This window comes from Nothoprocta perdicaria, unplaced genomic scaffold (genome assembly GCF_003342845.1).
Source record: "Nothoprocta perdicaria isolate Ctin4 unplaced genomic scaffold, notPer1 scaffold_231, whole genome shotgun sequence".
Classification (NCBI taxonomy): domain Eukaryota; kingdom Metazoa; phylum Chordata; class Aves; order Tinamiformes; family Tinamidae; genus Nothoprocta; species Nothoprocta perdicaria.
In genome coordinates, this window is record NW_020455457.1 from 280,165 (window position 1) to 305,465 (window position 25,301).

Here is a 25,301-nt window from a genome sequence, read left to right on the forward strand (position 1 = left end):
AAACCTCTGGGTAAGGCATGAGCACAGTATACTAGAGCACATTGTCTCTGTATTTGCTAGCTTACCAACCAGTATTCCAAGGTTCATATTCAACAACTTAGTGCAAGGCCTTTCAACAAGATGTTGAGTTAAAACAATACATTAAGCTATTCTTAGGAAAAGAGATAAGCAATTATATCAATATTTGAAGCACACAGATGAGGTATAGGGGTATACAGTTGTTCCAAAAACAGCACTAAAATTCATAAATTTGCCGCATGTGACAAATTTATTTTAATATCCCCAAGGATATTAAACACCATATTCCATACAGCATCTAGCTACCTGCAAAAAGAAGGAGCTAGATACCTTGAAAGACTGAGAAAAAAATAACAACTACATGTCATTAGATTTTTAAAGTCACTATTACAGAATCATCCCTGGATTAGGATGGTCATGGAGAAAGGCCATATCATTGTAACAGATATTTAGCTGGAAGAATGAGCCTAAGCCATTCCAGAACAGTGCTGACATATTTTTTTTCCAGCTATGGAGTGAGTGGATATAGGAGCAGTCTCAGATAAGAGCAGACAGTTCTATTGCCAGAYTGCAATCTGTTGCAGAATGTGTCAGCATAGGTGAAATGATTTGGAAAAAAAAATCTTAACAACTTGTTCAGTTTCTTTAAAGAGAAAAAAAAAAGACTAACAAAATACAATAATTATATTGACATTCTCAGAGGAAGTCTATGCACCTTTAGTTTTGCTGTCCACCTCATCTCCAGGTAAACCCAACCTTTTTTTTCCAAAATCGGGCCCCACTGGTTTAAAGGCTGCTTGTTTAAATTTTTCACTCCGCTTGCTAACTAAGAGCATAGATGAGGACAAGGATTCAGAGGATGAAGGAATCATGTAGTCTGCTAATGTGTCGATGCTGTTTCCAGTTAGCCAATTAAAAGAACTTCTACCACCTGTATTAAAAAAAAAAAAAAAGTCTGTAACACATCACTATGTAGTCCAGGGGAAACGATATACGAAACTGGTTGTTTTCCTCCCAAAGACATAATTCCCACTGCATGTGAGCTAAACAGATATCAAACCTTTAAACAAGAAACAAACTTTGTTCTATTAAAGTTGTCAATAAAATGCAAACCAGACCAAAAACAATGTGACTACATTTTTTCCCCTGTCTTCTCAAAATAGTCCTTAAAAACAAACTAACAGATGCACTTAAAAAAAAAAAATGCAACAGAAATAAAGACAATGGAATTATTACTAGAGCAAACAGGGAAATGTCAGCGGATATTGGTCTGGACTTACTGATATTCTGTGTAGGTGTAAATTCATTTTGCTGTTGTGTAGCCCTCACTCGACCACCTACTGACCCAGATGTCGAAGGGGATCTTTCCTGTGCCAAACTCCTGTTGGTGCCCTGAGAAGCTTGAGTCTCCACAAACATTGGTGTGAGCACAGTGCTTCGGTAACGCCAGCTGGAGTCAATTATGAAGTCCTATGAACACAAAATGATGTSAATAAGGGCAATACGAAATGCAGCTTCCTGCCTGCCTTGAGAAAGGACAGCTGAAATGAAACTACMGAATTTAAAACACTGTCCTGTGTGAAGATCCAGAACTTGAATATAAAAGACTACATAAAAAGTCTGCATAAGTAAGAAAGCTCACGAATTTGAATAGGTAGGTGACATGACTGCTACTAATTTTAGTTCTTCATTATTTTTTTCCACTTATGATTCCTCTCTCCATTTTCTTTTCTTATAACATCATCTACRCTGCAAAATATCCACCTCATTAAAAAAGAATAAATCAAACTTATGACACCATGCATAACCTATGACTGTCATAGCTGTTAACTACAGAAAATGCATTTCAAATATTCATCCCTACTATGCCATTCTTAGTAAAGTCATAGCTGCAAGAGGGTTGGAAATTGTTACATGGTTGCATAAAAAACAAAATATTACAATTCACCTGAAATTTGCATTCAGAAAGTGGATGCTCAAACATTTTTCTGGAATAATCTGGGCTCTTGCTGGTCATTTCAAGTAGAAAATTTGTGATCAGACTCAAGTACTGAGTTTCTGTCTTGGTGGAATATAATGAACTCAACAATGCCAGCATGCGCTCCAGAATATTTGCAGGTAACCTTGTCTCATCACTCCAAAAATTCCTAACAATTAATCTGTAAAGACAATGAATAAAGTTATTCTTAGTCATTTCCAAACAAAAAAAAAATACAATACTGTGCATATGCATGACATTTATGAAAAGGCCTGTTAAAAATAATAGTACAATCTTTCATGACTAAACCTTCCATGCCATAAACCTTCCACTGAATCACATCAAATTCCACACCCATCTATGCCATTTAGCTGATATTAAAAAGAGCTACTCTGGAAAATCATTTGTATTGTTATCTTCTCAAGACATGCAATCAGTAGACAAACACACAGATCTCCCTTTCTAACTTCTGCTTTACAAAAAAAAAAAAAAAAAAAAAAAAAAAAAAAAAAATCCAACACCCTTCAATGCTGATTCTATGCTTTTTGGACTGCTTATATCAAGGACCTTGCTGTTGAGAACTCTAAATCATTAACCTGTGACAGACTGAAACAACTCCTCCCCAGCTTAAAGGTTTGTGCAAAAGCTAGTAATGATTTTAAATATTCAGTTATTTCAATTTAAATTTTATGTGCCCCACAACACTTTTTACTCACTGCAGTTCAGCGTTCTCATCRGTCAGTCCTTGAAGTAAGACTTCTTTGGCCAGTCTGAGGACTTCTTGAGAATCATCATCTGTTTGGCTTTCTGGATCACTGATGTTGGAGTAGAAAAATGTCTCTTAACTTCTATCTCAAACAATTCATAGTAAAAAGGATAAAGATGGGAGATAAAACGAAGTAATATGTCCTTCTCATTAAAATCTCAACCTTGACATGACAACAGTGTATATTTTTAATGACATCAGGACCTCACTGACAGAAATGTATTGTCTCTCCAGCACTTAGAAAAATAAAAATCTGAAAGCTAAGTAATACCTATTAGTTACTTTTTATAAAGTTCCAGCAGAAGCAATGTTGACTTGGCATGCTTAAAACTGAGCAAAAGGTAGAGTGTTACCACTGTGACACTGCAGTAAAAATTGCTCACACTTTTTCTTCAGAACAATTTTTCATGCAAATAATTGTTTATCTTGGGTAAATAACCACCCATCTTGGGCAAAGTTATAAGTTTGCAAATATGTTATAGGATATAACAGCAACCTCCTTTAAACAATGAAAATATTAACTTCAAATCACCATTACTGAAATTTAAATGGCCACCTTACAGGTCACTTTGAAGTGGGAATGAAGGACAGACTTCTTTACTGAACATTGCTCCTAAGGTAACACCCTTCCTAGATACCATCTCACCACTCCGTGTGAGGATACCATACAGAATGCGATGCATTGATGGGGTTAAATTATTTCATTTTGCACTCCATTAATTTTGCTTAAACTTCTAAAAAGCTGTATTAGTTTTTAAGGTTCTGGAATGTCCACTGGTAAACTGAAGGGGGAAAAGCTTCTGAAAAGGTAGTAAATTCCACCCTAGGAATGACAGTGAAAGCATTTCTGTCCACAAACTTGATGGGGGATATGGGTCCTTAGAGCACTTCACAGTTACAACGTCTCACCTAGTGGCCAGCAGTTTGCTGCAAGTCAGAAGTCTTCAGACCTGCTACTATACCCTTAGTTTATTAAGTATCCTTCTGTGGCCACAGTAGCCTAACTATAAAATACTTTTGTTTAACAAGTGATAGGCAGATATGTGCTCTCAAAGACAGATGGAAAAGAACTGATTTAGACACAATGTATTTCAAACCTTCTGTTCTTGAAGAGTAAAAACATGTGTATACATTCAGATTGAAGGAATCCATATCATGCTGAAGTACCACAAACAAATTTCTCTAGTGTATGGTTCTTACCACAGTTATAAATTCTGTCACCACCAAAGAAAGTAGAAGCATTAGAAATAAAAGCTCTTATGCCATCATGATGTGGTGATGCAACATTCTGGTTCTGGACTAAAGTTCAGATTCAAAGCTTGCCCGTTAGTGGAAATGATACAATTGCAAACAAAGGCCAGAGMAAAAGAGGCAACCCATAGGTGCTCTCCCCTCTGAGAACTGGAAAATCCCACACTGAAGGACATTAAGTTGAAAGAGATGTTGCGAACATTTGACTCTGCCTGTGAGATACCATGGAAAGACAATATCTGCAGTGAATACACACCTGTAGTTATCATAAATCCACATCAGAATGTCATACATGCGCTGTCGACATATTACGGAAGGGTGAGAGATGAATCCTGCTACTCCAGGAAGAAGTTCTTTAAGTTCTAGTGGTTTCAGCTTAGACAGCATCTTGTAAACTATATCCAAACACACCCTTTGCCTTTCATCATCCCTGTAAAGAGAAAAAAGATCAATAACACTGGTTTCCTCTTCATTGCCATATWCAGGAGCAAAAGATCATTTGAGATATTATTGGTATTTCTTTTTATCTGAAGAGTTTTAGGTAAATATTTTTAAGTCTAACCTATAAGCAAGACTTTAAGTAAAAAAAATACATTTTTAAAGATGAAATTCACACCCCAAGGAATGGGAGCTAGCATTTCAGCTTCAAGTCATTGAGTGGCTTTTGTGTTTGTTTTACAGTGAGCTAACCATCTCAGGTTAATTCCCAGATTCTCATCTGCTATTAGGAAAGCCATGAACAAAAAAGAGAACATAAATTGTAATGAATGTGGACTATGCATTTTTGTGGCTACCACAAAGTTTAGACTATGTAACCACATTGTAAATCATATGGCCACTCACCTGTGATTCATAATCTGGATGAAGTCTTTACTCTTTAAATGCAAATGCAGATCAGCTATTTCCTCTGCCCGGCACATTATTACTTCGAGACAGTATGTTTTCATCACACCATGAAGTTTGGGTATCAGAAATAACACTGCATTCATAAACCTTAACATAACCAGAAMCCCAAAAACAAAAGGAAGTTACTTTCTATTATCTTCTAGATCTGTAGCGAACATCCCACGTAAGTCAKGATGTACCTGTCAGCAAGAGGAGGAAAACTCTTGACAACTTTACTCAAGCACTGAATAAACTTATCCTGTTGGGTGTTCTGATGATGTTTTAGCTGTTTTAWGACACAGTCATAAACTGGATCTTCAAGTATCTAAAAATAAGAAGACAAATAAACACAGCCATGAAATTCATAGCAAGCTAAGTGATGAATTSTGCTGTTGCATTGCTGCCAGTGCATTTTACTACTGACATTGACCTGGCTCATCTTGACATCTACATTACTTTTATGGCAGGAATGCAGGGCTGAAATATGAGATTGCCTCATTTTTAGCATTTGTAATCTTCCACCAATGAGGTTGGGACCAATGCCTTAATTCTGAAACAAAAGTCTTGTGGTATCTCTACATTAATGGTGGTTTCTATTTATTATGAGAGATTTTTCCATTAAAGAATGTATACTTGAATACATGTATACATGTATATTTGCATGTGTGTATGTGTGTGTTATATATATATGAAGATATTTTTAGTGAAAAGCTGGAAAAAATTAACAGCCCTAGCCATTTTTATTTTATGTCAAAGAAATAAGCTTAAAATACAAAAAAATATTTGTACCATCTTTGCACATCTACTCAAAATTATGGCTTTTAATGAAAAGAACTCAGAAAATTGTGAAAAAAAAAAAGACTGCAGGAATTCAGTTTACGAAATATACTCCATAAACTGAGGAAGAACAAAGAGAAGGCAAAGAAAGGGAGAGGGAACATAAGAATACAAAGGACCCTACAAGGAGTCTCAAATTTTCATCTGCTTAAGTTAACAGTTTATTCTTTAACTTATCTGTTGGATGCAGACTTTTGAGCTTTAAGTATTTTCATTTTTGGAGCAGAACTAAGCAGTCATATACAAGATGCACACTGAGTCACAACAGGAGTGGTTAAACATGAAACACAGTGCACTTGCATTTTCTCTCTCAGCAATGTAGTGAAGAGCAAGTCCCAACACTTCTGCTGCAGCTGCATAAACTTCTTTATACCTCAATAAGCCCATGTTACTGGTCAAAGCCTGGAAGTACCTGTAATAAAAAAAAAAGGCCTACTGTAAGCAACTACTCTAGCACGCAACTTTAAACAAAACAAACAAACMAAAAAAAACCCTATAATCAGAAGAAGAGTAATTAGCCTTAAAAGAGCTTAACACAGCGCAATATAGATTTTTACCTGCAGTGTCTGCTTTGACAATTCCTGACTCTTAACTCCCATGAAATTGCAACTCTCAGGCACATTGTAAAAATCCCTACATTTGTTCCAGATATTTTCCAAAATAAAAAGGTTCTACAGATTGCAGCTAAAAAACCATTACACAGCACACATATTAGCAAAGATGCAACAAGACACCAGTATCAATTAAGTGAACAATCCCACTCTCCTGCTTCATGCTGACAAATTGTTCCTCTCCTCTTAAACTCACACCACAATTTAGCCTCCAAAACGCTGCATTTCTCACCTGACACGATCTATTTCACACTTTGGGTCAAAGGGAGGTAAATCATTAGCAAGAACAATGCCCAGAAGCTGGATTCCCACGGAGTTATCCTTTGTATTGGGATCGCCACCAGAGAACTTTTCAAATATTAAGCTGTTACAGTAACACAGAAGAGTGACATGATAAGCACAAAATATAAAAACTATAGAATTTACGCATCTTTATATACATATACATACCCCATAAAAAAAAAAAACAGTAAAAAATATCCATTCATAACAAAGTAAACTAATTGCACCATAAAGAAGTCTCGGTAAAACAAAATTCTAGTAAAGTTTTTAAGCCCACAAAATTCTCTGCAACAAGTTCATGAAGATGGCAAATCAMAAGAGTTTTACTAGGTATGTAGTAACAGGTGATAGTCTGTGACAAACGCCAACAGTTTACATAAAAAAAAAAAAAAAAAATCTTTGCAGAGATTACTCCTGCTTCTAGTGTTTTTATCTTAATCCTATGCATACTCTCTTACCCTTCTTCCTTTCTGTTCTACAAAATAACATTTGTATATTCCCACTTTTATAAAGTTCTTTTCTGAAGTTTTATGGTCTACTCTAGGGACAAAAAAACCCATGCTGCAGCTGAATGTATCTTTTTATCTCTCCAATCSATTGTAACATTCACTTACATTTTTAAATATTGATAAAAGAATGCAATTGCCTAAATGACTACCTGTAAGGTATGGAGAGGCAGTTCTTCCAGCACTCCACAACTGTCTTTATGATTTCCAGATTGTGTCTAAATACGGCTCTTTTCTGGTGAAAGGCGTTCTTCATCAAGAATTCAAGCAATCTGTTAGCTAGAATCTCATCTTTAATATTTCCCTACGATAAATGGATTAAAAAAAAAAACATATAATGACTCCAAAACAAACTCATCTATTCTATGAAAGCACACAAGTAAATATGCTATTTTTAGAAGTTAATAGCTAAAAGAAACCGCTAATGTAGAAAATTATTCCACACGCACTAAAACAAACTCATTCCTTGCCAAGTAGTCCCTAGAATACAAATTAATTTCTCATTTTCTTACTTTGGGTGTGGCCACGCTTGTCCAGGAGAGGAGAGTAACTACTATTTCCACTACCATGTAATGAATTCCTTCACCTCCATTATTCCCRGAAACAACAAGTTGCAGCAACGGACCAAGCCACTGCTTTGCATAAGGTCGGAAAACCTATGGAAAAAGGACAATTAGCAGTCAACTACACATTAACCTATTAATCAATAACCTGCTTTCAATATTTTTTAACTTAACCACTTTCCTTAACCCCGTCYAAAGTAAATAAGCACAGAAATTTAGAAGTAACTTTAAAATAAAAAACTCCATAACTGCACTCCTCACTTCTGCTTACAACTCTTTAAGCAAGTATTTACATTAAGGGAATTATTTCACTACAACCCATATAGTACAGATTTATCAAAGGTCTTCATGCATCAAATCAGCCCCTGTAGTACTTGAAAGAATATGCCATTTTTTATCCTTTTGGATTTCTACTTCAAGAGAATTCTACTGAGAATGTAACATTCAACTGGTGTTAAAGATTTCTGGATATATTCTGAAATGCAGCTTTTCTATATTTTAGATAACACTGCAATATTTAGGAATACTGCAAACAGAAACATTACACTTCAAAACCACTGGCTGAAATAGGACAAGAATGTTTTAGCCAAGAATAAGAGTTATAAAATGTTTCTTCATGGCCAAAGATACCATATATTATCTTGTATTTTCAATGGGAGCACCATTCAGCTCTAAAGGTTTCCATTAGTGTCACCTGTGACCATTAAAAGACTAATTGCATTTGATCCTGCTAAGATAGCATGTATGAATCATACTACTTGCCCAGGAGCTAGAAATCAGTTACTTAGAACTTACAGAAGTCATACATTGTGGACACAGCCTTAGAGAAGTAGAGTTTGGGAGAAAAAGTATTTCTTTACATTCAAAATGCTGCCACTAGCTGGAACTTTGGATTATGAATGCATTCTCCTTTATCAAGACAATGTACCAAAGTTTAAACTCCTGTTTCAGTAATAATACAACCTATTCAGTTATACAACCTATTTTAATTGAAAGAACATGACAGAAATGACTCACATTTTCAGTATTAACAATAAGTTTTGCTATGAAGAGGCGAATGTTCAGTGGTACTGATGGGTTTCCTAACTTGCCATGGAGAAATTTCATCCAAAGAGGAAGGTCTGCTGGAACTGTTCCCTGAAACAAAAATGAGAAAAAAAAAAACAACTTACTTTTTGAATCAAACAGGCTTACCATCCAAGTTTTGTTATAACATAGTCAGTTTTATTACATATATAGCCATACAGAAGAAAAGCATTTCAGTGTAACTTCTCTTTTTGGTTCAAGGAGTGAACAGGTCCAATCTTTTGTTTAACACTGACCTCCTCCACTCTGGGTGTGATCTGGTTTCTCTGCATATGTTTAATCAGGGTGGTCATAGAAGCCATACATTCATGCTGATTGAGCTCATCCATTTCCAGTTCTGTCTCATCATCTAAAGCCATGTATTCCGTGGGCTCCTGAAAAATATTGTGAATAACTAGATACACACATTGCACTTTCTTCTATATCAAGGTAATGCCATGTGCTATGCTGCTGATTTAATCTCTGTTTAAAAACTTATCTCTGCTTTCATCGCTCAGAGCTTGCAACAGAGAAATAGATCTGTTTTTCAAGATCCCAAATATATACACCAATTGTGCCTAGCTTTTACTTTCTTTGCCAACAGATACCAACTGAATACTGTTCTCACTTTGCCACCCTATCCTAGCAGGTAGTAACTACTGGAAAGAGGAAGAGTTAGCTGAAGCTCATGGAAAATATTTCATTTCATAGCTGAAAGAATGTGCCAACATTTTCCGCAAAGCAACTGAACTATGACACAACGTCCAACTTCCAGTTTTAGCCAGGATTTCACACAAAGACCATTTTTACGGACAAGTTATTTCCCCCCTCCCTGGCAACCTCTTCATGCACAGAGTAAAGAAAATAATCATTTTTCAGTCAGAAAGCACAAGGCAAACAGAAACAGTTCCAGCTAACTTCACTGCAGTGAAATACTTCCTTGCTGTTAAACATGGAAACAGTTTATCTTATCCAATGTTTGTACAAATCTTTTGACAGATTTCATCTTCAGTATCTATGATACTTTTTGCAAGCTTTCTGTTTTATTGCAAACATGTATTCTTTCAGTATTACTTTTGGTGCAACCTCTCTTGACTGAAAGAACACAACTTCAAATCTTTGAAATTTTAAATGCTGTTTTTTGTACAGCATCAATTAAAGATAAGATGTCATAATCGAAAAAAAAAAGTTGGATAATTTATTCCATGTGTTTGATACAATCAACTTGCTAAGTGCCTTAAACGATGCAAAGGAGGAAACTTAGCCTAACAGCAAGACACAACCATCAGCTCTGACATAGGAGACTCACTCATGAGTGCAAACAAAGCAAACCTTTTTTTTACAAGTTGGACTGGTCCTTCATCTTGAAGTCACATCTCATTTTTAGAATGTTTGCAGCAACTAAACTGCACTCGCATCACTTGGTTCTTGAAACCTAAGGTAGGACAGTGTTTCTCTTCTGACTGCTGAACAGTCAGTGGAGAGGACTGAATACAGCTTAAATCCTCCCACTCACCKGGAGAATCCATCCTCCATCAAGTAAAACAAATATGGGAGACAAGGAGACAAGCCCTTTAAATTAGGCACCTTTAAAGTTTGGCAGAATTAATATTTCAGTAGGTGACTGAAATATCATTTCTTTATATTTTTATACATTTATAAGAAACAGTTGAAGAGCAACTCCAGTAAGAATAACAAAAATTAGTCTTTTAAATTTATTTCTGGAAAAATATTTGAGGGTGGATATTGACAGATCAAACAGGCTTTTCCTCTTAAACTTCAGAAATCGCACCATCATGAACACATTGATTTAGAAAGCAGTTGTGGTCCACGTTACTGTTAAGGAAATTTTCATATTTCTCAGCATGAAACACCTTTGAAATTTCTGTTTCTCAGCCTCAGTAAACACATGCAATTGCTAGAAAACATAAAATTCTGCTTCCTCACAGCATGTAATTCACTAAATTACCTTTCTCCTGAAACGAGGATTRCTAGCTGTAACATCTTGGGAGCTATAAGAAAACCCTTGGACTCCAGTAGAGAAGTCAAACTGGCTCATTTCCTCACTCAAACTGCTATCCATCATGTATGATGCAGAAGGTAAATACTTGGGCTCATCTAAACAGGAAAAAGAATAGACTATTAATCAAAGTAATTCCAAAGAAACAGACCTTTATTGGCCACTGACACTTGAGGAATGTGACAAGTGGTTGCTAGACAAAGTACAGTGAATGCTTTTATTTGTTCCTGGTACTAGTCAACTATCTGCACACACATCAATAGACACTGGAGGAAAGGCAAGAAGAATTTTTTTTTCACAGTCACAAATAAATATCATACCTTGATTCCCATTTCCTGCATCCCTGGCTTCCTTCCTAATAGCAAGATACCGCGTCTTCCTTTCCAAAGGCACCTAAACAAGAGTAAGAAATAGTGTTTGAAAAGTATAGGTTATTTACRGTGTAACATTTCAAAATTGCCCCAAATGGTAAAAAAAACATTTATCGTGAATGCTTACGATGTGATGATTATCATTCATAAAACATAACAGCCAAATAACTTACATCCATTCATTTTCAGAGTAAGGGTGCTAAACACTGTATTAAGAATTCTGTGTACTGCAGTTGTGCTCTGAATCTAAAGTCTGGGTTTCCCTCAAAAAAATAAAAGTATTCTGAAACAAYAGAAGAACACTCCAGTTTTTAATTCACTACAGAATTCTGTTTTTCTGCATGTGAGAAATGTCCAATACACAGTGAGTACACTGTTGAAGCTGTACTAATTTTTCACTTAAATGCTCTAAAATCCAGAATTCAAACTTACCTCAATTTCTACTGGAAATGAATATTGATGTCTCAGGTCTATCAGGTTTTCAAAAATCAGCAAGTTCTGCAAATCAAAGTGGTAATATCAAAATTATAATGCTGCACTCACTAATTTATTCTTTTGTTCAATATGTTGAAAATATTTCGTTTCTTTTTAAAATACAAYAGTTCAAAAGCACATTATGGAAAGTAAAGCATGTGTGATGTTCCAGATCAACTTTTATGCTTTTTTCTTTTTTTTTTTTTTAAAGTAACTACATAAGAACTCAAAGCACAGGCAACATATTCTCCAAATATGTCATATTCAAGTATACACCAAGCACTGGAAGACCCAGATAACTAATGCTTCCCTGTATTTTAAGGAGAGTAATTGAGAATGGAAGAAAAACAGGGCTTGTTTCCTTCATCCATTCCCAAACATGTTATAGCCTTCAGCAACAATTCAAACGCCACAAAAGATCCAAGCTACTGATCCTCCAACTGACTGTTTGGGCATTTCATCATATAATTGCATACCATTCAGGTTTGATGCTTGGATTTATGATAATTAAGTAAAATCACTGTCACGCTCTGAAAGYCTTATATGAGCAACAATATCTTCTCACCTTTTCTGCTTTTTCTGTAAAGAGAAAGCCTTGATAGAATTTACTCTCAGTGAAGACACAACTGATAACAGCAATGGCACAATTATATGCTGCACAGTGATACTGTCTCCTCTTTTCCAGCAGCTGACTCTCCCCTGCCATGTTTTCTGTAAATGCATCATAGCATGACCTTAAAATAAAAACAAGCAAGAAAACACTGTCAGAAATTGTTTTCAAGAAGCACAAGAACGGCCCCAACATTACATCAGTGAGTCAACAGAAATTTCAAGAGAACTTCATTATAAAAGCAGCTGATCAAGTTTTCAGCAGGAATGCTGCACTGAAACCACAATAACTCAGCAATGACAAAGCCAACTCCAGCTGGTATTTACACAGCCATCCTCAATGCCAGACTTACAATAAGTCATTTTAAGATAATATGGAGATATATTTCAACCCATAAGCAAATATCTCCTACAGACCTTTCTGAGAAACTTATCAGTGGATAGCCACGCTAACCTATCTTTTAGATTAGCYAGAGCATACCAGTTTAGATGCAATTTCTATAGGTCTTTTGCCCATAGCCACTTACAGATAGTTTGAAAACCATAGCTAAGAAAGTCTTTAAAATCCTTATTAGACATAATATTGTAAAATAAAACTGAAGAGCAGTTAAGGTAATCTTTTATGCTTTTCTGAATATTTAAGAAAGAAATATTAATTAGCATGTATTTATCTTCTGTCCCCCACTGCAGTCATTATTAATAAAAATCACACCTGCTGAGCTTGCTGTTATATTAAGATATATAAATGAAAATTCATCCCACCTTCTCACTGACAGTGTAAATATGTACAACTTACAACACAAACCATAATCTAAATAAACAAACAAACATACTGAAGCCAAACCAATCAAGACACAGCTCAAAGACAAAAAAACCCACCCCATATTAAAATCAAAAAGAAAAGCATAAGCTTAAGAAATGTAAAAGTATTATCAAGAAGAGGAGAGTGAAATTATCCTGACAAAGTTGTGTAGTCTACATTCAAGATGATGCTATCAGGGCAAATTCAATATTCTAAATTCTAACTTAAATCAGAAACTGTATCACAGATTAAGGCTATCCTTGAGCAAAGTAAGTGTCTGCTTGGAATAGCACACTTAGTATCTGCCAGAACCTTAAGAGAAATCAGATAGAAATGAAAGAAATAAAGTCTTACTTTATCAGAGTCTTGGTAAGTTCATTTCCTTCAGTGCTTAAGGATCCACGGAAAGCTTGGTTAATTTTAGAATCCTTGGAGTAAACATCCTCTTTTGAGAGACGAACATACATCACTTCTAGCATCTTGTAATACCCCATTTTCTTGGTGACTTGTGTATCAAAAGCAGATTCATTGGACTGAAAAGAAATACACAAAACCTCAGAAAGATTTCTTAGCTCCTGCCCTTGCGACATAGCTCCACAGCTACTCCAGCTTTTACTAAGCAGACTTCAATTTTCTTTCATCTTCTAAAACAGAGAAGAATTGACAACGATGACAGCCTGACAGATTATGAGCTCCTGTAATACATCTATTAAAATTATGTTGACCTCCTCCTTATAACTTTCTAAAAACAACTGGTCTAACTCTTTAGAGTGCTACTAGGGTAAAATAAACAGGATGCCAAATAACGGCTCAAATTTGGATATTTATAAGCAAAACTGAAAGCTGTAAGAGCAATACTAGGAGAGAAATGTGCTCGGTAAAAGGAATCTGTCAACTTGAACTTCCTTGAGAAAACATGATGGATTTTTTTAAAACAACATACATATTAATACATAAAGATCAAAAACCAAACACAGTTGATAACAGCCAAAATAAAAGAATATGTCACTTGTACAAYTGCCATTTTATAAAATGCACTAATTGGTATCTTGGGCATTATTTACACATTTCTTTAAAAGTCTGACTTCAGTGTCAACAGCTATATAGACATGGTGGGAACAAAACTATACAGAAGTGCCTTTTCTTCTTCTTCCTCTCTTTCTTGTGACTCTTATGACCTCCGGATCATTTCAGGATCTTGTTTGTGTTGGTACCCTCTATCAAGGGGACACAGAGCATGTATTCTCCGAGTACCCTGAGGCAGTAGAGAAGAACAGCAGGAGCAGAGACCTCCACTGACAAAGAAATTATAGCAGATAACTACACCCTAAGTCAGAGGACAGGCTGTACATGGAGAAAAGAAGGTGTCTGCTCCTAATCTCTTGCTGGAGAATCTATGTAATGATTAGAAAATCTGSTTATGCAGGTAAGGAATCTAGCTTAAAAGCTAGAGGTCAAATACCTCTTTCCTACAATGTAATAAAAGGCAACAATTTTATATGTTTTACATTCTAATGTTAGAATGGGTTTTTGCCACCTCTGGATATATATGAATAACATTCCAATTTCAATTTTTATTTGAAGTAGATAAAACAACATACATTAATGAAAGCAACAGTGTGTGGGAGAGTAAAGAAAAGCATCCTGCACCGAAGAGGGATCAAACTATGTAACCAGCATGGACTTCTGGTCAGAGATAAAGAAAAGTGGAAAGCAGAGAGTTTCCTATATAACACTTCAAGTTAGGCATAATGTACATAATAACACCAGCACAGTAACAATTCAATGCTTAAAAAAAAAAAAAAGTGGGAAAAAGTTCATACCTTTGTAAACCTGGAATTAAGCATATCCATAGCTTGCACAATAATCYTGCCAAAAAACTCCCTTAGTGCATCCAAGCTGCAGTGCAGCAATAGAGTGAGGAGGGAGCGATCCACAAAAGCTTGGCGGGTGGTATTTGAACGAAGATCTTCACTCTGAAACATTCTGTGAACAGTGTCCAACAGCATCACTTGCTTGTCACTGCTACTCCTAAACAGGATGGGAATCCCAAAGTGAAAATCCTTGCYGGACTGTATTTACATTTTGAAACTCTCTAACATCTAAAATCTTCATCTGCATTCACATCTACATGGGTTATCATCCTACATGGAAAACTGCAGAGAAGATTAGGCTGAATCACCATTTACTGTGGAGATTTCCCAGGAAAAACTCTGCTTCTTATTCAGCAATAAAAGGTAAACATATTATTGTTAGTTTAATCCCAAAGCACATTATTAGATATGTCAGTCTGCCCAGCCCAAAGCACCTCTCTGAAGAAACGAGATGAAAATGCTTATCACTGTGGTTATGAATGATCCCGATTAAGGAACTGGACCATGGCATCTATGTCTGTTAAGAAGAAACTAAATTCTATTAATAAATGAACACTACATATTAAACTTYCATACTTTCCAAGACTCATGTCCTAAAATGCAATCAATGACATGCTTTCAACTTGCTTTTTGTTAATATTCCACAAATCATCTAAGCACTATAAGAAAAGCATCATGTTTTACTTCAGAAAGGTGCTTTCTGTCAACAGATGAAAAGAAACATATAATAGTGAATACTGACACATACACCTTCTAGCATGCAAGGTAAGTGTCACTAAATTTAAAATAGAATCAGTCCATATGGATTTCTGAAGAACCAGGTAATCAAAACCTTACATACAAAAAAGCAGCCAATAACCAAGGAAACCCCTTTCGAGTTACTCAAAAATTTCTAAAACCTGCTGATGCTCCTTAACATCCAGTGCTGCTTAACAGTCAATAGTAGTGTATGAGAACAAGCAGGTATCAAGAGAAAGAAAGAAAAGAGCTTAAAAATCATTCCTCTCAGTTCAAATGGACTTCTTTTAGAAACTTCAACGAAGGAATGACCAAAAAGCCAACCTACACAAACAGTAGTATCTAAACAATAACATCTTGAATGCATCTCAAGGATACTCCACGCTAAATGTGTTGTGCAGCACAGGCTTTCTCAGCTCCCTTTTCATTGAACAACCTTAACAAATTACAGCCAGTATCCAAGATGGGTGGAGCAAAGAAAAAACAAAATAAAAACCAAAAAACAGTTACTCTAAACAGACTGTCGAAGTTAATAAAAAGGATTTTGTAAACAAGAACACCTTAGAAACAAAAYGCTCTAAATCAGTCATGTCTTCAATGTTCCAGTTCATGACAGGCTGTTATTTTCCACACTAAACACCTCTTCTATGGACAGAAGCATTTTGTGGCCACACTTCACTATCCTGGAAACATTCTAATTAAATAAACGTCATGTTGTATTCCAAAGATGCTCAACAAAGTAATTCATTGTCAGTTCATAAGTGTTATTTAAGTGATCACATGGTTAGCAAATAAAGTTATCACACATAATTATTGTCTTTACTCTTTAGCCATTATTACAAAGACAAATAGTAAAAGAAGGAAATTTGCTTCAGCAAAAAGAACAAGATGAAGATCAAACTCACCTTCTGGAAATTCTTTTGAAGGTGGTTTGAAATAAGCCCTCCATAAAATGTTTGTGGTCCTTACAAAGCACTTCAGTCATCAACTGTAACAACATTGGACTCTGTGACAGTTCCAATGCATCTAAAAACTGAAAAAGAAACAATATTATTTTTATATAAAAGGCTTGCTAGGAATTATCAATCCCATCTAATTTTGTAATAATTTTTTAATAGCAATCAGAAGCAGCTGGTTAGAAGAATATGTGTATTTGAAGTAAATGTATAGGTCAAATTTCTGGATAAAGACATACTTGGAAAAAGAAAACTTAAGTGAAGTGACAGCACTGCTTCCATACCAAATGAAACATTTTCTTACTATTCAGCTTCCAAAGTATCTCACTGTGGAGTAGTCTGCCTTATTACAGATTAAGTAGAATACAACTGTTCCAAATAAAACAGACAACAATTAAAACAGCAATAACTTGCCAAGAAGGAGTGTGAAGGACTGGACATTGTGTTTGAATCTTAGTAATGTGGAACTTCAAGATTAATTCTAGAAATAAGTTCAGATAAATCTGTTATCTATTTCATGATTGGAAAAATCTGCCATCTAAAAGACGATAAAACATCTTGAAAAAAATGTACATACAGTTCCTTAAGGCTTTTAATTACACATTCATTTATTAAAAAAATACTGACCTTCTTAATGCAGTCTACATAGTTATTGTGCTTCAAGGTTCCTTTGGGAAATTCATCTGATTTCAAGGGAAAATTGAAAGCTATAAGTTGGTCAAGAGCATTCTTAAGGTCATTAAGTCTTTCTCCAGTCAGGTTAGTGAAGAATGGAAGAATAATCACTGCTTGGCTCTGAAGAAAAGAAAGATAGTTTAACACACACCCACATGAATATATCCTCTATGAAGCAAACTGAATTGGGATGTAAAATAATCAGCTTTGGCTCTACTGACCCATACGACAGCTTGTGTATTGATACGGGTATGTTATCTTGTTGCTCATTTTTAAGGTGCTAGTTCAGAAAGCAGCTTTGCTCATTCCTAAACTAGACTTAAAACCTAATTACTCTCTTAAGGTTATCATGACTGTGAAGAAGACTTTATTGTTTTTTTAAGTATCTATTAGCACAGAAGTCATTGATCTACTGCACTATTCCTGTCTATACTCTTCAGGGCTACAGCAAAAGCCCAAACTTTGTTTATTTTGAACACAGAGAAAAGMAAAGCAAAGTCCAAAGATCTAGTCTATCACTTTGGTAACTTCCACTTTCAGCACGCAGTACTTCATCTCCCTCTCTTGACCAAGCTGCATATAGCAGCTAATTGATCAGTGCTGGTCTCAATCCTTGCTAAAAGCCTGATTAGCTGTGATTTCTCAAACGAACACTATCTGCAATGAACAGGAATGTTTCCAGAAAAACGATATGCATGTCATTAGGTCAAGGGGAAAAAAAAAGAATACCTAAAACTCCCAAACACAGAATCCGCGACACAGAATCTTCCTGTCTGAAGAACAAACAGGATGACTTAARATTTTCAGGATGTTGAACAGAAGAATAAAAATGGAATGATACATTTTACTGGACAAACTAAGATAAAATTTAAGCCCAGTAACAGGGAATTTTATCTACTATTAGCATTCAAACTTGGAGAGGAGGGAGAAGTGGGGAGCCACTGARGTGAAAAATTTACCTTGAGATTTAAGTCCAAATCCTGATCAATAAGTAGACTAGTATAGGTATTAAAAACAGCACTAAATGCTTCATGATCTGTGTTGAAAGAAACTGCAGAATCAATCTGGAAGAAAGGAAGAAATTTTAAAAAAAAAAAAAGTAACCAAAAAGATCCTTCTACTAACATACAGAAAAAAAAGTCAAAAATTATATTTTCCTAAACATATATTTATCTAAATAATATTTTTTTTTCTAAAAATATTTTTCTTTTTTTTTAAAGTATATTAAATCAGCAGAAAGTACACACACATACGGTTACTTCTGTAAGTTACCACAAACAGAAAACACACACCCAAGAAGACAGGAAGGTAAGTTCTGTCGTCCAAACAGARAAGGAATAAAAGGTGTGAACCCCCTAAAGCAACGAACAAAAATAAAYGGTCTTTGAAAGAGAGTCCTTTCTGCAGGAAACTTCTCTATCCCACACTTCCAGGACAGCAACATGACAGCAGGTCGTCAAATCTTGCTCCCTGTACTTGTATCTGTTCTCCAGGAGAAAATGCAGCCAGCACATGAGTCAGTGGTTAAAAAACAAAAAAAGGTGAGGGGAGAGGAGAAGGAGGCCAGAAGGGAGAGAGAAGAGCCAAAGCCAGTCATCTCTCACTGTCAAAATACTTTTGTACTTCTTTGTACTTTGCAAATAAAGCATACCAGAAATTGATATTCTCCAATTTAAGAGGAAAAAAAAATCTAACTAAAATACTCTTCTTTTGAGAAGGGATAAACCCCACACAATTATCAGAAAGACTCTATTCCATAACACAACATATACCTGAAGAACTTTTGCCAGCAGGGTCAAGGCAGACATTTTGCTCTCAGAAGTAGAACTTTTGGCCCACCAACCGTCAAGTTTCCTCCAGTTTCTTAGCACAGCTGCAACCAGCTTTAATCCTTGCTGCTTGCGTATGGTGCGCTCCCTAAAGCTCTGATCAAGCATGCCATTCAAAATGCTACCAACCTGAAATGAAAAACATTAAGGATATTCTTTCATTCTAAATTAAATCATTATAACAACTTCATTGGCATGGGATTTCAACAGATTTTGGAGGGGTACAATAAAAAAAAACACTTCTTTTTTTCTTCCTATATATCAAAATGAGCATATAAAACTAAGGAAAAAATATCAAATGCAATTCATACTAGAGTTAAAAAAAAAAAAAAAAAAAAAAAAAAAGCAAGGAAGAACAGAGTTTCCATTCTGTAAAAAAAAAAAAAAAAAAAAAAGGGAAAAAAAAAAAAAAAAAAAAGCAAGGAAGAACATGTGCAACCAAACACACTTTTTCCCTTCTACACACTTTCAGTTGCATTCACTTTTAACATAAACAAATAAATAAATAAAGTGTTACTTCAAGTATTTTTATTTGACTGTGTGCTTATGAAGAAGTCTATTACCATTTGGGGACTGCTGACAGATGATTCCATAAGCTGGAGTATGACCATATCAAGGTTTTTTAGYAGGTGTTCATTAATGGTTTCTGAGAAGAGACTGTAGAAATACTCTCCATGGGAGAAATTTATCAGGTTCTTCTGGGATGCTCCTGACAATGGCACTGATAACACAACTGTGTTCAACAGCAGACTCACCAGTTCCTCACACTGTGAAAATTAAGATGGGAAGACAGAATTATCCCAAACACATTAAGTTTCACTTATTTCCTATGAAAGCAAAGGACTTCTTTTATGTGACCAGGAATATAAACCCAGAAAGCACAAGAATAAAGCAGAAGCAGAAGACTGAAATGCTTATTACCTATAATTCCTCTTTTTGCTCAAAGTAGTCAGAGAATGMTGACAGTTCCTCTTAAGGACTACAAATAAAACATCATCCTCTTTTAATACCAATATTGTTGTTTGTTCTACATTGTTCTTGAAAATAGAAAGGTTAAGAGTAAGTATGAAAACAGGAGAACCATCAGTACCTGATGATCAATAGCAAAGGCCAGCTGCAGGAGCCCATCAGCTAATCGCTTATTGCTGATGTCCAGTGATGGAAGAGGGACCCTTTCCCCTCCAGGTGCAATGCCTTTATACACAACCAAAAGCAGCTTGTAGCCAAGTGAAAAATGAGGCACTTCATCCTGCACAAATAAACAAACAGGTGCCAGTGAAACAAGGAGGAACATATGAAGAAAAACAACAGGCCTATGAAGAATATGAAGAAAAACAAACATCCATCTGGCTAGCTAATAAGCAATAAGCACTTAACTCCAGGTCACTTTCTGATAACACAGTGAAAGTAAATCAAGACGAGACGCATTTCTAATTGAATAGAAAGATTTTTAACCAGACAACGCTGATTTGCACAAGGTTACACAGATTATTGGTGCCTCTGGGCAGTATTCTTTAATGCTTTTGTTCAGAACAAACTGATGCTCATTTTAAAAAAAACTTCCGAAGATTCTGAATATCCTTCTTTTTTTTTTTTTAAGACAAACATAATTACTATAGAAACAAAATGAACAGCTTACTAAGAATGGGTGTGCTGAAGAATGGAAAGAATGCAGTTCCCCAAATATTTATCCTACAGCTACAGTTCAGTCCAGTCTTAGCTCTAGATGTAAATGATGGACATTACTGAAGCCAAGGCAAAGACCCCATAGAAATTAAATCTTTCGTTACTTGCTAACCAGTTAACAAATTCTCTCAACCTGTTTGGCTGTTTCACAGTCTGTTTTCCTTCCATGGCCCCAAATAAAATAGAAATTGATCATAATCAGAAACCTGGTCTATCRAGTAACAGCCTACACCTATCCTAAACTACATTTTGCTCTCAAAGTAATTAACTGAAAAGAACAGCTGGAAGAACCAAGCCAACAAATATAATTCTGAAGATCAATTCTCAGCATTTATGATCCTCACTTTGTTAAAAAAATAAGGTATTTATTTTTCATGTCATGTTATTATCAGCTCCTCACTGTTGATCTCATTTTACAGTTTCCTCAGCTGATTTGTTTACTGTTTTCGGATCAGCCTTCTGCACRTGAGAAACTCTCCATTGTGTAAAAATATTCACAGCTATTTTCTGACTAAGCCATTACCTGACTGTGAAGAACAGACTGCAGCAGGCCAGCTTTCTGCAGTTGCTTGCAGGCAGAAAGGATAGCGCTGTACCTGACGTGATCAAAGCGTGTGTCTGAATTAAGCAGAGCAACAGAACAAAGGTCCTCAAGGCTAAAGACAAAAGAGAAGCAATAGCATCACCTGTGGGAGCTTCATCTGCAACCATACCCAACATCAGTTGCTTTCTGTTCCCCACAGTGAGTGGCATTTGTTCTGCCTTCTCACTTATTGCAAAGATTCTACCTACCTTTGTGGCGTGAGTCTTTTTCTCATGCTTAGTTTCAAAGATTCCTTATAGGGAGATTTCATCAAAGCTTTCATGAGTCTCACTGAGATATCTGGGAGGTTTTTCATGACTTGCACATCAGCTGTGTTAAAGCCTACATGCAGTGGATCACACACAGTCATCGCCAGAAGCTCTATAAAGCTTGCATTAAGTAATTCCTTCTCAAGCAGCTAAAAAGAATAAAACATTCAAGTAAAGTGTCATTTTTAATCCATTTAATTTCCCTGTTTTTCATTACCTTCATCTACAATAAAACAAACCACAGAGCAGTAACTATTCTCATTATAAGTGACATTCTCCTTCTCCATGAAATGCCTTCAATGAATCATGATAATATGCAGAAATTACAGTGCCTGATACCCAGTGATACACAAATATGTGCAGTTTCATGCAACGGTATCTGTATAACATCTTTCCTGTCCACACAGATCTGCTTTAGTCCTGATTATGCATCCATCATTATCTCAAAAGACAGATGTTCACCTTTGTTCGCTCTATTAACAATTTACTTAAAACAAGAGACACTCTGAAAATTCTAATCTGAAAAAAAATTAAAAAATCTAAACCTGGCAACATTAATTTCATAAGCAACTCAGAGGTATTTAACTACACACGGTACAGCTTAAATTCCATCCCATTTAGGCAATAGAGAGATCTGAATATTTATTCTGAATACTGGAGGGAATCTGCCTTCAGGTAATGATTCCCTCACATATTTTAGGTCAGTAAATGTCCTGTAAAAATATTCATTGCAAGAATGAATGATAAGCTCATATTCAATACCCTTACTGGAATACATAGAGGTATTAATTCTTCTTACTAAACCTACATCAACCATTAAAACTCAGATGTGTAAAATTGTGCTTTTCCCTAACATCCAAAGGCTGTAACAGATCATCATGTGTGATGATCAATTTGAATTAAAGCATCTCTAACAGTGACATTCTGCAGTAAACTAACACTAAGAGAGCAAACTTTTAACCAGAAATAAAACTTGTAACTTCTATTCACTACAGACTTCAGTGCCTACCTTCCAAAAATCCTGCTGGCAAGATTCCAGGATCATGGTGACGAACTCCATGATCCGGACTATAATGGTACATTTGCTGTAATTATACACTTCTCTTTCTTGTGGACTGAACATGCTGCCTTTAGAGCTGCAGCCAAAACACTCCTCTGCTGCCTGGATGTCATGCAAAGCAATAGTTTCAAGGAAGAACTGCAGAGCTTTTAAGAATGAAGATCTTTCATTTATACCTAAGAAGAATTACAGTAAGTTGAAACCCAACAGCAATTTCCAACTTCAAAAACATTAATTTGTGTTTGAAAGAAAAYAGCCTCAATATGTCAATATTTTCTGAAAATCATATGCATTCTGGACACTGAGTGATACCATTCCAAATGAAACATTTATAATGCTTTAAGCATTTGTAATAAAAAGGATGAAGTTTTCAAAGGCGCAGCATTGAATAATTCGGACTTAYGCTAACTGCATCTAACAAAAATTTGTCAGTATTTTTTTTAAAGGAAGACAGAGATGACACCATGACAGAAGGGCAGAACCTCATATATGAAATAACTGTAACTGTCAATGATACAAAAATTTGTTTTGTTTAGAGAGGCATGCATAATTAGAAGGAATATTTTTTGATACAGATTTTGTGACTACRTTACGAAAGTACAAATTGGAGGCATTCAGACATGATACATTTGAAGCATTGCAAAGATAACACATATGGGCCTTGAAGTGAGAAAGGGACTTATTGCAGTGCTTTCTGATAGCCCTCTCTAGACATTAATAAAGAATAGGTAAGGAGCTTCAGAAACGATTAAAAAACTATCGGTCTCAAGAGAAGGAGATGTGGCTGTAATAGCACAATTTTTGAAAATGTGAGAAATGATTTMATCAACTCTTCATTTAAGGAAAAAAAAATAAGAAAGAAGATTCAAGTCCAAGTAGGGAACTAGTCTTAAAGTGAGCTTGAGTAACAGAGAYGAACGACCCTGCACACAACACACGATAGTTAACCACTTACCCAGTATTTCATGAGGTTTGATCATTCGCAGCTCAAAGAATGTATTGTAGCAGTCCAGTGYTGCTAAGAACATGTCCATCCACTGTACAACAGTCCGTAAGCTAAAAGGCTCCTGCATGCCATGAAGAGTGGGCTGAGAAAGGATTCCAGACAGACTACCAGCATCCCTGCCGCCTCCTTCAAATTTGTTAATGAGGAAAGAAAAGCCTTTCTCTTTCAGAACATCAGCGAGCCAGGAAGATGGAGACTTAYTTCCTGATAGAGATACAAACACATATCTAAGTTCTCGAGGGGAAACAAAAGACATTTCAAGCTGGCAAGGAATTCAAAGGCAAAATGCATAAACTTTGTGTTTTAATCTACATAGTGGATCAGGGTATTAAGGTCTTGTTTCTGCCTTCTAAAAGAGCAGGTGTTGGTATATCTTTAGTCATACTGCTCAGGTTACTCACAAGGAAGARGCCAATTTGCAAGACACTCCCCCTAGTTCTCAGTCACCAAATATTGCCCTTATAGCCAGATGCAACAGCAGCTCTAGGTCTGCAAGTTCTCCTTCCTGATTAGAAAGAAGTTGGCAATAAAAATTCCTTCCATACCTGCATAACCACCCAAAGGCCTTGGGARGTTCTTACAATATTTATTTTAAATATGAACAAGTATTTAATTTCTTTTACTTTAGATGAATTGATGAATATACATCTACATTCCTATAGTAGATTACCTATATTTCCTATATTACATTTTTCCTAATATAAACKAACTGGTTCTTTCCAAAGAAAAGAAATGGAAGAAATACACCGTACTTCATACTAGTAGCCAGACACAGCACAGACTGAATCTCAATACCTGGTAATAAGGGAACAAACTCATAGAAGAGCTCCATGGATTTATGCCTGCACTCTGTCTGCGGTCGCCCACACTGCACCAAGAGCCACAGGACAATGTCTGGAAGACACACTGTCTTAGTAGCTGGAAACCCCCTGCACAAAAATACAAGAGGTTAACAGCCGCCCATGACATCTACCAAGAAGCCATYTGTTTCAGATAAAAAGGTAAAATGACCCAGGGGCATTCTGAGTGTCTTCCTATCTAGGTAACAAATATAGGAGAAGGGGAAAAACAGCATGGGTATGAAAATCACATGTAGTGTGAACACACATGTAGTATGAACATGTTGTTCAGGCTACAGGGACAAGCTTTTCTACAAGTGAAATTACACTGTCCTCCTTTCTCCCCACTCTACCCTGAGACTTCAAGAGTGTAGGTTTTGTGGTGGCAATTTAAAAGCAGCATCATCTTTCCTTCTCTTTGCATCACTCAGAGAAAAAAAATAGATTAAAAGTTAATTAAGCCGTTCACAATTTTCCCTCTAACTACTCAGTCTCTTAATTTACATATACAACTGCATCAACAGTAGTCATAGGACTAATTTTTACATTCAAAATGTTAACAATGCACACACATGAATAACTAAAATGTTAATACTGAAATGCCCAAAAACGGCTAACAAATTGCTAACCGTGGTACTCGTCGTTCTGCTGCTCTATTTAGAGAAGGAGCTTTCTGCTTGATGATGCGCTTCAGATGATTAACAGCCTCACAGCATTGTTGACTGGTACCTGTTAAGAAAGAAGTGGC

General features: G+C 35.8%; 1 protein-coding gene across 1 annotated transcript in view; it reads right to left on the reverse strand.

Annotated features, from left to right (window-relative positions):
• Positions 1-25,301, reverse strand: part of PRKDC (protein kinase, DNA-activated, catalytic subunit) — a 76,497-nt gene that overhangs the window by 29,348 nt on the left and 21,848 nt on the right. The window contains exons 29-59 of the mRNA XM_026039503.1: positions 25,183-25,282; positions 24,510-24,643; positions 23,664-23,918; positions 22,658-22,884; positions 21,589-21,797; positions 21,320-21,452; positions 20,201-20,359; positions 19,674-19,877; positions 19,054-19,239; positions 18,241-18,345; positions 17,234-17,401; positions 16,556-16,683; positions 14,862-15,069; positions 13,393-13,571; positions 12,193-12,361; positions 11,586-11,651; positions 11,103-11,175; positions 10,732-10,880; positions 9,020-9,157; positions 8,715-8,834; positions 7,647-7,790; positions 7,287-7,438; positions 6,579-6,710; positions 6,036-6,147; positions 5,099-5,223; positions 4,857-5,006; positions 4,270-4,443; positions 2,713-2,811; positions 1,967-2,177; positions 1,299-1,488; positions 734-949 (exon numbers count right to left, since the gene is read on the reverse strand). Coding sequence (XP_025895288.1) covers positions 734-949; positions 1,299-1,488; positions 1,967-2,177; positions 2,713-2,811; positions 4,270-4,443; positions 4,857-5,006; positions 5,099-5,223; positions 6,036-6,147; positions 6,579-6,710; positions 7,287-7,438; positions 7,647-7,790; positions 8,715-8,834; positions 9,020-9,157; positions 10,732-10,880; positions 11,103-11,175; positions 11,586-11,651; positions 12,193-12,361; positions 13,393-13,571; positions 14,862-15,069; positions 16,556-16,683; positions 17,234-17,401; positions 18,241-18,345; positions 19,054-19,239; positions 19,674-19,877; positions 20,201-20,359; positions 21,320-21,452; positions 21,589-21,797; positions 22,658-22,884; positions 23,664-23,918; positions 24,510-24,643; positions 25,183-25,282 — 4,815 coding nt within the window. The remainder of the gene's footprint in view (positions 1-733; positions 950-1,298; positions 1,489-1,966; positions 2,178-2,712; positions 2,812-4,269; positions 4,444-4,856; positions 5,007-5,098; positions 5,224-6,035; positions 6,148-6,578; positions 6,711-7,286; positions 7,439-7,646; positions 7,791-8,714; positions 8,835-9,019; positions 9,158-10,731; positions 10,881-11,102; positions 11,176-11,585; positions 11,652-12,192; positions 12,362-13,392; positions 13,572-14,861; positions 15,070-16,555; positions 16,684-17,233; positions 17,402-18,240; positions 18,346-19,053; positions 19,240-19,673; positions 19,878-20,200; positions 20,360-21,319; positions 21,453-21,588; positions 21,798-22,657; positions 22,885-23,663; positions 23,919-24,509; positions 24,644-25,182; positions 25,283-25,301) is intronic.